Here is a 14,182-nt window from a genome sequence, read left to right as displayed (position 1 = left end):
AATTGCAGTGTAAAAATAAAGCAGCCAGTATTTACCCTGCACAGAAACAATATAACCCACCCAAATCTAACTCTCTCTGCACATGTTACATCTGCCTCCCCTGCAGTGCACATGGTTTTGCCCAACTGCTAAAAAAATTCCTGCTGCGATCAACTTGGAATTACCCCCAAAATTCTCTGGTCTGATGAGAAAAAGATTGAACTCTTTGGCGTGAATGCCAGGCATCATGTTTGGAGGAAACCAAGCACCGCTCATCAGCAGGCCAATACCATCCCTACAGTGAAGCATGGTGGTGGCAGCAGCATGCTGTAGGGATGTTTTTCAGCAGCAGAATCTGGGAGACTAGTCAGGATAGAGGGAAAGATGAATGCAGCAATGTACAGAGACATCCTGGATGACAACCTGCTCCAGAGCGCTCTTGACCTCAGACTGGGGCGACTGTTAATCTTTCAGCAGGACAACGACCCTAAGCACACAGATATCAAAGGAATGTGGCTTCAGGACAACTCTGTGAATGTCCATGGGTGGCTCAGCCAGAGCCCAGACTTGAATCCAATTGAACATCTCTGAAGAGATCTGAAAATGGGTGTGCACCGACACTTCCCATTCAACCTGATGGAGCTTGAGAGTTGCTGCAAAGAGAAATGGGCGAAACTGCTCAAAGATAGGTGTGCCAAGCTTGTGGCATCATATTCAAAAAGACTTGAGGCTGTAATCAACAAAGTATTGAGCAAAGGCTGTGAATACTTATGATTTCTCAGTTTTTTTATTTTTAATAAATTTGCATAAATCTCAAAAACATAATTTTCACGTTGCCAGTATGAGTATTGTGTGTAGAATTCTGAGGGAAAAAATTTATTTATTCCATTTTGGAATAAGGCTCTAACATAACAAAGTGTGGAAAAAGTGAAGCGCTGTGGATACTTCCTGGATGCACTGTACATACATGGTTAACACCATACAAAACAATACAGTGTTAAAAATAACTTAAGGTTTTAACGTCCCCATCTTGAAACACACCCGAATATCACATAATGTGTACTTATCAGTGTGCTCTCACATATAAGGGTCAATCCAATTAGCTGCAATACCATCGCAGCTGCGAATCATCGCGGCAGGGGCCGCACTTTATGGTGGGCCGAATTCACACAAAACTGCTCGCCACCCCATAGAGGTCTGAGTAATTTTGTGCGAATTGGGCCTGATTTGAGCCCGCGACGGGTGCGAGACCGGTTGCCGTTGCCGGCATTTAAACGACGTTACAACGGCCCTTTGCACTTTTCGCAGCTAATTGGATTGACCCCACAGACTTGGAAAAGGGGGTAGTGGCTAGGGGTTAGTACTTGCAGTTTTATCTGACTGTGTGTAGTACTTGGTACTACTATACCAATAATGTGCATTTTCCTGGGGAATACTTTTACTAGTGATCCTCTTATTTGGTCTTAATACTAATGAACATCTTATTGGGCACTGCTGCTATTAATAGACAATTTACTGGGACACTAGTGCTAATAGTCATGTTATTTGGACACTAGTGCTAATAGTCATGTTACTGGGACACTAGTGCTAATAGTCATGTTACTGGGACACTACTGCTACTTAAAGGCATTGTACTGGGTGCTATTACTATTAATAGGTTTCTTACTGGGCACTACTGCTATTAATAGGTCTCTTACTGGGCACTATTAACCACTTAATGGACTATTTATTTTACCGAAAACCGCTCCGAAATTGTTGGGTTTTTTTATGAGTGAATTAGGTGAAGAACATGACTTTAACCCTATCCCAAATGATTTTAGTTAAAAAAAAAAAAAATATATATATATATAGAGTATAGAAAAAGAGGAAAATGGCGCCCCAGGGGTTTACAAATACCCTTATACAAAGACTATTTCTTAACAGGATTTGCAATCAATATCAAAATCCTGTTAAGCAATAGTCTTTGTATAAGGGTATTTGTAAACCCCTGGGGCGCCATTTTTCCTCTTTTTCTATACTCTATTTTCTTTGCTCAGTTCCTCCTAACAAGGAACTCAGAGAAACCAAGCAGCCCATCCTAGAGATAGCTATACCTAATCGCCTATTTTGAAACCAATTAGCGCAGGAGGAGAGTGTTTGTGGAGTATATATATATATATATATATATATATATATATATATATATATATATATATATATTTTTTTTTTTTTTAAATTCCTTTTTCTTCCTTCAAACATCGAAACATTGATCGGGAACATTGCGACCATCGCGGCTTTACTTTTGAAAGCCGGGACAGCCTACAGGTATAAAGGGGGGGGTCTGGGGGTGGCTTGGGAGGGTTAATTTACTCTCCCCAGCGGCTGCCATTGTCTGCAGCCGCTGGAGGGGGGGGATCCTGCCGTGCTGACCAATCAGCAGTGATCGGCAGACACAGGGGGAGAGTGCAGGGAGGCAGAGGGACCTTCCGCGCCTGCGTTGGCTGGACCGCGCCCACAAAACGGCAGCCAAACGCCGTTGTGCCGCCCGCTCCAGCCCAGCGAACACCTCTGCCTGTCAATAAGGCAGAGGTGATTGCTAGGCAACGATGTCAGTCGTCTGTCTCGCCTACGGCGCTGGCGCATGCGCATTTCTGACCTGATCGCTGTGCTGCGATGAACGTCAGCGAGCGATAAGGTCAGAATGACCCCCTATGCTCATAGTGGCTTAATCTGGAATAGAACACATGAGTTCAGGCTTAATGCCACACATTTCATTAAGGTTTTATTAATCACGTAGCTGTGTTGTTTTGGGGATTTACTATGGCGTTGTCTAGGTAGTGTCAGTGGCGTTAAAAGTATCCTAGTTGTTGCTTGTTCTTCACAATAAAATGCAGAAAAATATGAATTTAATATTCAGAGCTTTCAATTTAGTGTAAACCGCCTTGTTATCAGAAAATAAAATCACTTGTATCATTTTAAGAGAAGCTTCTAAAGGCCAGTACTCACGGCCAGATGCTGGAGAGATGTGTGCTGAGCGGTTCGCTCAGCACACATCCCTCCCGGCGCTCAGCACAGCGCGATCTGTGCTGAGCGTGCGGGGGGAGACGGGGGGGCCGCTCACTTCACCCAGCGGGTGAAGTGAGCGACCCGCTAGATTGGCCTGCATGCAGGCCAATCTAGCAGCAGCGATAGCGATGTGCGGGGCCGCGCATCGCTATCGCTGTTAGGGCTACACACGGAGCGATCTTGCTGAAAATCTAAGCAATCTAGTCAGATTGCTTAGATTATCGCTCCGTGTGTACCCCCCTTAAGCTTCATTCCTGATTTTACAATACAGTATATCCCACAACCTGCTGCGGCCCCGCTACCACCACAGGCATTCTGCACTTTCATTGTTGTTTACTGCGATCAGACATTTATCATTACTTCCTGTTCTTATTTGCAGCTCTCTGAAGAAGTAATTTTAGATGAAGCGAGTGGATATAATATTCTCCCTGACCAGAGCAGAACTGTGGATAACAGCAGAGGAAGGCAAGCAGCAAATAAACTGCTCCCGGCAGAAATGGTACGTAGTGATATCACAGATGCATACCTCCCAACTATCCCGGTTTTGATAAAACAGTCCTACCTGCGTGCTGCAGTGTCCTGCAGGACTGAGTGTTGGGGGGAAGCACTATCCCCTCTGCTTTGCATAGCAGTGCAGCTGGTGAATAGATGCAGTGTGCATGACTTCTATTCACAGTGCAGGGAGAGCCTGGGTTAGCGCAGCGTCTCTAAGAGTGCTGGGCACGCCCCCACAGTAATGCAAACGGGGGTGCTGTATATGAAGCCCCACCCCCTTTTTTGAACACCAATGTTGGGAAGTATGAAAAGTATATATATATTTTTTATTTTTGGGGGGTAAGAAAAAAAACTTTTATTATGTTACCATGGTAGCTACACTCCAGGGTTCTTCCACCTGTAGGATTCAAAGGTTCTGGAAATGCCCATGCAAGTATACTCCTAGCATAAGTTCTGCAACCATTGTGCCACCTATAGCCAGCCTTGCCCATCACAACCAGGGTGTAATGGACATAGGACGCAAAAAGAAAAGCTCAGTCATGCTTAAAAGTTTTCCAAGCTATTAAGCAGAGGTTTACGCAGCCCCAAGATGGTGGAGTAAAGAAATGTACAGACTACTGTCACAGACACTACTTATCAGGAACCGTGAGCTGGTTCACCACCATGCCAGCAGATCACCAGCAGCATCAGGCATTCCAACACCAAAAAACATGCGAGTTCGGCCAGTATCCTGCATGTCGGCTGAACTGGGTCGGCATTACATCCCTTTCTATCACCCCAGTGGCCTGTGTGCTACGTGCAGCTGTCCAAGACATTCCTGTGAAACTCAATTTTCACTGTTTTATATAATAAGATCTTTTAAAACAAAAAATTGGAGAACTTGTTGTCACACATGGCTTTTCTAGTTTGAATGGAACATATTAGAAGCAATATTTGTTAGTCTGAGGCTTTCTGCACAAGTTTAGAGTGTACAGTATACTTGATGTTTATGCACAATTATTTCCATGTGTGAGGCCACAGTTCCGATCCAGCCAGCTAGAAGCGCAGCGGTAAAACCCATACAGCCAGACAGCGATGAGGATGAGCTGCCCTGGTGCTGTATCTGCAATGGGGATGCTGCCTTACGATGTCATGACTGTGACGATGATCTGTACTGCAAGAGATGCTTCAGGTAATAGCTATACGCATGCATGACTGCTTTTAGTTAAAAATTAGTACAAACGTGCATCACTTTCAGCCATAGGGATTCATGTATCAAGCAGTGGAGAAGTTGTCCATAGCAACCAACTCCTACCTATCATTTTATAGAATGTACTTAGTAAATGCTACTTCAAAGCTGATTGGTTACTATGTGCAACTTCTCCACTGGTCCACTTCTCCACTCTTTTCACTGCGGGATACATCATCCCCTAAGCCCCTATTACAACTCATCGGGGCAGATGTATTAAGCCTGGACAAGTGATAAAGTAGTGATAAGTGGAAGGTGATAACGCACCAGTCATTCAGCTCCTAACTATCAATTTACATATTGGATCTGATTAACTGGTGCGTTATCACCTTCCACTTATCACTACTTTATCACTTCTCCTGGCTTAATACATCGGCCCCTTTGCTTTGTTTTGCTGTACCTCAGCCTTCTTGCTCCACCAGTAAAGTGTGAACCAGCTCGGAACTCATTTAGCATCCTATGTGTTATTATTTATTCACCACATCTTAATTTATAATTGGTGGTGGTCACCCTGCACCACACTTCTACAACAGATAACTCCTTTTGTCTCTATATCAGGGAAGGACATGATGAGTTTGACCGAAAGGAACATCAGACATCTCCTTATCGCCCTCTCAGAAAGAAGAAAGGAAGATAGAACAATTGAAGTAAACTATATATTTTGATCCTGGCACTGACATAAATTTGGTAAAGACAATGCCTATCCCTCCGTACATACACAGTTCCGTTAGTAATGCAGTGTCAGCAGCACCTGCAAAGAAGATTTTCATATTATGTGTATCATTATCATTATTACATTTTATTTATAAGGCTCCACAAGTGTTTTGCAGCGCCGTACAAAGGACAGTACAGGGAGACAAAATGTAGCAGATTATTCAGTGTAACTGTACTTACAAATGGAGCGTAACTCATAGGTATCAGCACTTGTCATTTTACAATGCTCGTGTGTCTGAAATCTGATATGTATTATGTCTCGTTTACAACCCATTTTACATCGGTGGTCCCCTCTGAGAGACCGACTCATATATTTAAGGCCCCTTTTTCACCGTCCGAGGTTCCTGGCGCATGTTACAAGCTACTGTTCGGTACTGTATTGTAACTGGCTCCGAATCTTCAGCTTTGTATTAATTATTAACAGATACCTACAGCACAGATTCCCGTGCTATAATTATTTATGAGTAACCGATATCTTTCAAAGCACACAATGCACATGAGAGATTCACATAACTGAACGTCTGATGTTTCAACCAAGTTTTATTTGCAAGCCAGGACATAAATTGAAATAAATGGATAATGCAAATATAATAAAATTCATATGCGCCAATAAGTGTAATTTCTGAATGTTCTAATATCAGATCACAATATATTGTGTGTAAATCTGGCTCTGGTACTAGCAGGACCTCCTGAGCCATTTTGCTCACCGCACGTCCCTGATACTCCATACCTGTAAAGTGAGCTGCTTTCTACAAAACACTAATATCTGTACAAACCTGAATATCTCATATCATGCCAAACTGATCTATGTGCAGTGTCTCATATTAAACTTTTATAGATGTCCAGTAAATATGTGTTCTCCATATCTTATTAATGACGGTGAATTTGCCTGCTCAATTTCCTACCTGGGACAGATCTCTTTATGTAATATTGGGTATATTACTAACTTCCTGATTTGTTACAAATAGATCAATTTGATCCCAGGTCTATTACTACTTAGTGGGGTCATCTAGTGTTGTCGTCCCCAGTCTAAAAAGAATCCTGAAAAAATAACAATAATTTCCCTTTAACTTGCAGTCATATTGCCTACAAATACATGCCAGACAGTATTTCTGTTGGCACCATAACCCTGGCACCACAGCAGGTTTACAGTTATACTGCTGACGGCATTAAAATGCATTCGCTACCATTTTAACAGGGTTGACATTGGGGTTTCTTTATAGAGCGGTATACAGGGCAGTTTCTCTGCTTTGGGCTATTCATAGAGCGGGTCACCGCGGAGAAGTTCCTGACTTCTCCAGCGCACCCCCACTCCGTGCCTGAATCACGTCACCATACTGTAGTAGTTGGAGTGCTATTCATAAAAGGACGGAAAGCAGAGTATTCTTCTCTAGTGTGTTCAGAGTCGCCATCCCAGGAAGTTGTTACCGCCCTCTGTTTTTGTCACTGATCAGGACCTAGCTTTGCCCTTTTTTTTTTACCCAGATCTCGCTGGCACATGTGCACACATAATTTTAAGGATGATGCCGGTGCATGCACAGAAAATATTCATGCATTTAAACAGGTGCATGCGTAAACCGAGAAATAGGAAAATAAATAAATAATAAGTGATAAGTGAAGAAGTCAAGACCGCCGGACCCAGTTTTACCAAACCGGATCACAAAACAAGTGAGGTTACATGAATTGCTATTTAACCAAGCTATATATAGCATCAAAATGATGCGATATATAGTGAAACGTAATGGTTATATAATGCAAATCTACATGAATATACCCCATTGTGGTACCGGGATTATGGTGCCGATATTTGGGGGAGATGTATGAAGCAGTGAATAGAGTGGAGAAGTTGCCCATGGCAACTAATCAGCTGCTACCTATAAAGTTATAGAATGCACTTGATAAGTACTACCTCAAAGCCGATTGGTTGCCATGGGCAACTCCTCCACTGGCGCACGTCTCCCCTCTTTTCACTGCTTCATACATTTTCCCCATTGTCTGTAGTGATCTTGTCGACATAACGTACCCAACCCTTTCACTTAGGTGGTGTAAGAATGCAAAACTGTGCCTAAAGCTTTTGCTAGAAAATGCAGAACAATTTTCCTTTCATTATAGTCAAATTGTATAAATAAACTTCTGGCCATGAAACAGTTAATGCAGTTTTACAGTTGCAGCAAGGTAGGGCCTTAAGGGTTAATCATTTGTCCTTTAATAAAGCTGATTCTGATTCATTTGTTTTATGCCCTTTTAGATGGTTCCGGTATGAAAGATAGTGTCTAGTTAGACACCATATGTTAGACATTAGATCGAGAGATCGAAAGGGTCAAAAGGTCGACAAGGTCAAAAGGTTGACAGGTCAAAAGGTCAACAGGGTCAAAAGGTCGACATGAAAAAGGTAGACACCATGTTTTTTGCATTTTTATGGTTTGTGTGGATAGTTTTGTCATCTGGGACCCCCAATTGTAGAAAGGCATACCCTCGCGGGGCTCGCTGCGTTCGCCAGAAGATTTATAACCAACTCTATGCCGACATGGATAGAGAAAGTATGAAATAGTCCAAAAACATGTTACATTAAAAAAAAAAAACATTTATCTTTTTTATGTCGACCATTTTCATGTCGATCTTTTGACCTGTCGACCTTTTGTACTGTCTACCTTTTTCATGTCGACCTTTTGACCCTGTCGACCTAATGTGGTGTCTATCTATTGACTGTCTAACTAGTCTATCTATCAAACGGATACCCTTTTAGATCAACACAGGTGCTCTCTGGTGACTGAAATAAACATCATTACTGATAAAGCTACCCTAGGATACTGCAGCTAAAAAGGTGTTCTTCAGCTAGTTCCCCAATCTCTGATATCCCCAGATAAGAAGTCACTAGAATACATGTTAATCTTGGTGGTCTTCACTTTGCCGGCTGTCGGGGTCCCAGTGCACAGTATACCGGCGCCGGAATCCCGACAGCCGGCATACCAACACCTTGTCTCTCTCTTGGGGGTCCACAACCCCCCGGAGGGAGAAAAGATAATGTGGCGCACGTAGCCCCGCAAGGGGATCATTTGCACTCGCCCAGCTGTCGGTATGCCGGCGGTCGGGATTCCGACGCCGGTATACTGTGCGTCGGAACTCCGACAGCCGGCATACCATACTACACCCTTTAATCTTACCTTCCCCTCCTCTGTGGTGAACAGTCTGAGGTCCTCCTCTTTCTTCTGCCACCCTAAAAGTGTAAAATATTTGTGGATCTTTTTAAACTGGGATTGCCCCACTTATACATGGACAATTATCCTGCCTCTCCTAGCATGGCTTTGTAATTGACTCAGGGGCACGTTCTCATTGTTGGACAGATCAAGTATAATTTAAATGAATGTATTACCTATAATACTTTATTTGCTCCAGACCCTCCCGATACACGAGCCTAGGAGCTTGGTGAATGATTTTATATGGGGTGGGAGATATCCACGCTTCCGACATGACGTGCTTTATTGATGGAGGCACAAGAAAAAACAACCAAGAGAGCGCTATTCACATTTCATGTGGATTTTTATTTTTTGTAAATATAATAATAATTCAGCACATTTGTACTTAATGCCGGCCGGCAATGACAAAAATACACCATAAAATCACAATCACACTAAAACAATAAATTAATAATACTTTTGAACACGAATTTGCATGGACATATATATATATATATATATATATATATATATATATATATATATATATATAATCTACTTCATACGTACCAATTGCCCCTGAGAGAGCTGCATACACATTTGTATAAATCACAGCGCTAGGAATTGGTCGTTTATTGATGGAGGCACTTGGGGGGATTCCATCTACTAATCTAATAATGTAGCTACAGCTGTCATACCAGTACACTGGAGGTCTTCAGCCCCTTCCAGCATAACATAATGGCTCTCAATGATCTCGCATTGTCTGGAGCTGCTAAACTTGAAGAGTTCAGCACCATTTGGAGACCCTGGCTCTTGTTCAGAGTCTTAACATTACTCTGATCTTTTTCATGATGGTCGATTAATCAAAATGTATGTTACATTACTCGCTATGAGTCCTGCTCGGGGAACTTCCTTTCCCCTCTTTCCTATTCTTTCCCTCGCCCTGTTCTACTTCTTTCTTATTTTTTCTTTTACGTACAATAAAATTTACTGTTTACCCTGTGAATTGGTACCTAAACAGTATTTTGTCTTGTTCAAGTGTCTATGTTCTATTTTCAGCTATAGGCCAGTATATTATTGATGGTACCTTGCTTAGTGTGTGTCCCCCACCCTGTGTTAATGCCTTTGATGATCAATAAAACTTCTATTGCATAAAAAAATAACAGCTTGCATGGATGGAGAGGATGTCTAAGACAAAGGGGAGTATCCAAATATGTGCGATGAAACATCGGGAGCGAAAAACAGGAGGTTTTTGTTTGCGATTTTTCACTGATATTTTTTTTAATGTGGTATCCGATTAGATCTCCCATAAAAAAAGAAAAACATTTCATGTGAAAGCACACAGGTTTGTGAAACCTTTTTGTGTTTTCGCTACTGCAGACCCGTAAAGCCGGCACTTATCAGGAATTTTTTTTTCCGCCTGCCTGGGGATGGCAGGGAGGGTGCCCGGGAGCCCACATCCACCCCTCTTCCCCGGAGCTGTAAGGAGCCGGAGCTGTCGAAGAGCTGATGCCAATGAAGGCAGGTGACACAATCCCTGATAAGCCACAGCTCGAGCCTCCTTATCGGGGCTAATAGAATAGCCCCGGGCGATTATCATTACCCACAGTAATGTACCATGGGTAACTGGATATCCCCTAAAGCATTTCCAGAGTAATGAGAGGTCTGGAGCGGAGACATAGCATGGCAATGCGAATAAGATGCCTTTCGGCATAAAAAGATGCCTGGTGCTAAGAGAGTTGCACCGCTGTGTGGTGTATTGAGGCAAGATGTATGAGGACACATCTGTATACATGCAGTCTTTTTAAATAAATGTTACTCGGTATAATGAGTTTATAGTACTAATGAGATATCTTTGTTTTGTGTTTTCCTTAAGGCCTGTAGAGACGTGTCTGTGTCATTGCATACAGTGCTCCCATGGACCTGTTTGGCAAGATACACCTACAGTATTAGTTTCAAGGCTGCTATTCCGTATAAACTGAGTCATCGCTCAGGTCACGGAGACAAAACATTCATTATGTAGGACTGAGACATATATAGCCAGCTGTGACTATTTCCTGCAATTAGAGGCAGCAGAAATACTTCCTTATTACTCAGCGATTTTGGCTTTAGTTCTATTTACCAGAAGTCTGCAGTTCTGTGTGATAAAATAAGACCGTACTAATAACAACAGTTCTAATTTCACAAAATAAATGCTTGCTCCTACATGTGAAGGTAAATAAAAGTGTAAACTCTGGTAAATGCCACATCACTCTTCCACGTGACCTCTCACCTTTGTCAAGTATAGCTGGGCAATACAACGGCCGTTCAATCGCACGGCCAATATATCACGAACCCATCGGTGGTTGTGTACCCCCAATATGTCTGTGAACAATGTCTACAGATATATCGTCACATCTGGCTTTTTGTACAGGTGATCTGCTTGATGTCACACATGCGCCTGTCAATGTACGTCTGCTGATTCATGTGGCCGTATCATCCTTCTCCACTGCTCGGTAGTACATTGGCATCACTCTTTCCACAGCTAAACTTGCAGACGTGCATAGCGAGGTGTGATGAGCAGTTTGCATTGCAACGTGATACACTGGAGAGTTCTCGTAGGTTCCATGACATCACAGCAGATACTGTTGCCCCGAAACAGTTGACTTGCTCACTGAAACACCTACCAAACATTCCCCCAAAATCAGCCCCTGTTAAAAGTAACATTGAAACGTATCGAGCGCAGCGAGATCATGAGGGGACTCACAGCCAGGATTCCGGGTGATGGATGCCGCTGTCGGTATAGTTACAGCCGGCATCCCGTCTGCCAGTCTCCCATATGTATTCCTTAGTAATATATTGTGAACCAATTCACATTTATCGGGTATGGGATCCCGGCATACGGGATGCAGAATGTCATTATACCGACATCGGCACCCTGGGCGCCAGAATGCCAGCAACAGGGTGAGTGCATCAAGGCCACAGGTGTTAGTCTCCTTGTATGGGTGTTGTGGACACCCACAGAGGGAGAATCACCTACCTTGGCGGTATTCTGACGACGGGATAGTACCCCTGTTGGGATTACGGCGTTGGTATTGCGACCGCCGGGATCCCGATGGCGGTATTTTAACCGCAAACCCACTGATCACATCCATTTGTCAATGCCAAACTGCTCCTGTACTCTTTATGCTGGAGATACTGTACATGGTAAGATAAAATACCTGTTATGATGGATACACACTAAGCATTCTGTTTTATGATATATTGTTGCAATGCGGATCGAAACGATATATCGTGCAGTTGGTATAATGTGTACAGCCGATCGTGCGTGCCTGCCAACATTCATTTTATCATCCTATCTGCTATGCTGCACAACAGATGGGACGATGCAATAAACGATGTAGCAGCATGGAATGGTACATCATGCCTGTTGTCCACTGCATTGTGCAGTGTGTACAGACGGCACAATGTATTGTTCTGTCGCTGTGTATTTATGTCGTTTAGTGTGTACTCAGAATTAGACTGACAGACATTTTATAGGACAGCCTGACACCCATCGGATAACATGGGCATACAGTTGAGGTAAATATATGAAGCAGTGATAAAAGTGGAGAAGTTGCCCATGCCAACCATTCAGCTGTTCTGTATAATTTTGTAGTATGCAAATTATAAATGTTACTTCAATGCTGATTGGTTGCCATGGGCAACTTCTCCACTGGCTCACTCCTCCACTCTTATCACTGCTACATACATTTACTCCACACTGTGAGATATCTCATAGTGTATGGTCACATGACATCTGGGTTCCTCCCCTGGGGAGGAGGCATTTTCCCATTCCTCCTCTGTGAAGGGACAGGTAAACTGTCCATCATATACCGCCAGATGTTGTCAACTTGTAAATTTAAAATATTGCATCAAATGAACATACTGGATCATTTGGCATGTCCGACTGATCAGTATTTTTGGATTTAAAACTCAAGTGAGCCCAAAAGTAACGCAGGCCTCATAATAAAGACAATTCCAACATCATGTTAGGTAAAAAAAGGGTATTGAACTTAACAACATGATCTTTGGAATGCAATCATGCAACAATTAAAATATTTTTTAAGTATGAAGCATAACAAATCCTTTTCTGAGATATCTATATCGGACATTTGCATAATTTCGGTCAGATTAGATTATTACATTTTCATATAATTGTTTAATACATTTGTATACTTTACACAAATACTATTTAATCTAGAGTAATTTAAAATGAACCACATATATCATAGCAGGACCATAGCAAGTCAATAGGGTGCCCTGTAATGGCCCCGTTCCCTGGATGTGTGACATCATGACATCACAGTTAGGGGGAAGGATCACAATTAGGCGGCTGAGCTCCCAGAGAGTCCTTGGGATCCTCCAGATGGTGCCTTTCTAGGTTGCAGGGTGCTGTTCCAGGCTGCCATGGAGCAGCGACAGCCAACCTTTATACCCTGCACCTTGGGTGGCGACACAACTTGCCCTTACCTACCCCTAGATATTGCCCTGGATCATCGGTTATTATGGGTTGCAAACTTGCAATACATTTGCACTATTTGGGCCATGTTATGCACATTTTTTTTTAAATGACTATGTAAGTTGCCCTTCCGACTACACTGTAGCATGAATTAGAAGCAGAGAAAGTTTATTTCCCCAAATTGTGGAGCAGTTCTGTGTCACTAAGCAGGGCCACTAAAATCATGGCAGGTAACTTGGATGAACAGAGCCGGTGCCTGGAGTTGCAAGATAATGGCTTTCTGGCTTGTGTCCTTCATCCCAAGCATTTCTCTTACCTCTAGCACTCTTTGAACATAAATAGCCATATATAACTTTAGTGAACTCACTGGTGCAATACAGTACCATAACACTGGTCTAAAAAAAACCTTATTAATATACTGTATATTTCTTGGTGTTTTGGTACATCAATTTCTGGTGTACAGTACCTTAAAATATAATTGCTGATCTCAAAATACCAGAACGAAAGCAGTAGTCCAGAACAAGTAACCCTGCTCACCAGTGCTTCAATTAGACAGCACCAATTGTAAGCTGCTCTGTGCTGAAAAGATGAGTCCTGAACTGAACGGTTTGCTCTGAGTGAGTTATTTGCGTTGTAGGGCCGATATCTTCCGTAATCCTTTTAGGCGCTCCAGCAGCTCCATTGTGAATTCCTATTGTACAAAAACATGACATCAAGCATCATTATTATTATTATTTATTATTATTATTATTATAAGCCTCTACTCATAGCACCAACATATTATGCAGCACTATACACAGGATGACTATCAGGGTGGTAGGGGGTGTTTAATGTGCAGGGGAGGGGTGGATAGTGGAGTGCGCTTAATATTCATAGTTTTCCGGTGGGAGGGCAGCTTTCTTTACTGCAGATATCTCCTGTTCCTGGAAATAGATTTCTTAGCTTTGCATGGGATAAAAAAAACTAGATAGTCCCACCTTTCAGGAGGTACTGTGAACTTGGGGATCAGAGTTCAGGAACCAGAGCAATCCACTGACGAATATATAAAACTGGATTCCAGGTGTG

General features: G+C 42.6%; 2 protein-coding genes across 4 annotated transcripts in view; one reads left to right on the top strand and one right to left on the bottom strand.

Annotated features, from left to right (window-relative positions):
* Positions 1 to 6,311, top strand: part of ZFYVE19 (zinc finger FYVE-type containing 19) — a 101,399-nt gene extending 95,088 nt beyond the window's left edge. For all 3 annotated transcript variants that reach the window (XM_063947775.1, XM_063947773.1, XM_063947774.1), the window contains 3 exons: positions 3,404 to 3,523; positions 4,533 to 4,690; positions 5,306 to 6,311. In XM_063947775.1, coding sequence (XP_063803845.1) covers positions 3,404 to 3,523; positions 4,533 to 4,690; positions 5,306 to 5,384 — 357 coding nt within the window. In that variant the 3' untranslated portion in view covers positions 5,385 to 6,311. The remainder of the gene's footprint in view (positions 1 to 3,403; positions 3,524 to 4,532; positions 4,691 to 5,305) is intronic.
* Positions 6,312 to 9,058: 2,747 nt separating this feature from the next.
* Positions 9,059 to 14,182, bottom strand: part of PPP1R14D (protein phosphatase 1 regulatory inhibitor subunit 14D) — an 88,899-nt gene continuing 83,775 nt past the window's right edge. Inside the window, exon 4 of the mRNA XM_063947777.1 lies at positions 9,059 to 13,808. Within this exon, the coding sequence (XP_063803847.1) occupies positions 13,740 to 13,808 (69 nt within the window). The 3' untranslated portion in view covers positions 9,059 to 13,739. The remainder of the gene's footprint in view (positions 13,809 to 14,182) is intronic.

Source organism: Pseudophryne corroboree, chromosome 12 (genome assembly GCF_028390025.1).
Source record: "Pseudophryne corroboree isolate aPseCor3 chromosome 12, aPseCor3.hap2, whole genome shotgun sequence".
Lineage (NCBI taxonomy): Eukaryota > Metazoa > Chordata > Amphibia > Anura > Myobatrachidae > Pseudophryne > Pseudophryne corroboree.
Note: the sequence above shows the minus strand (reverse complement) of the source record. Positions and strands in the feature narration are given on the sequence as shown.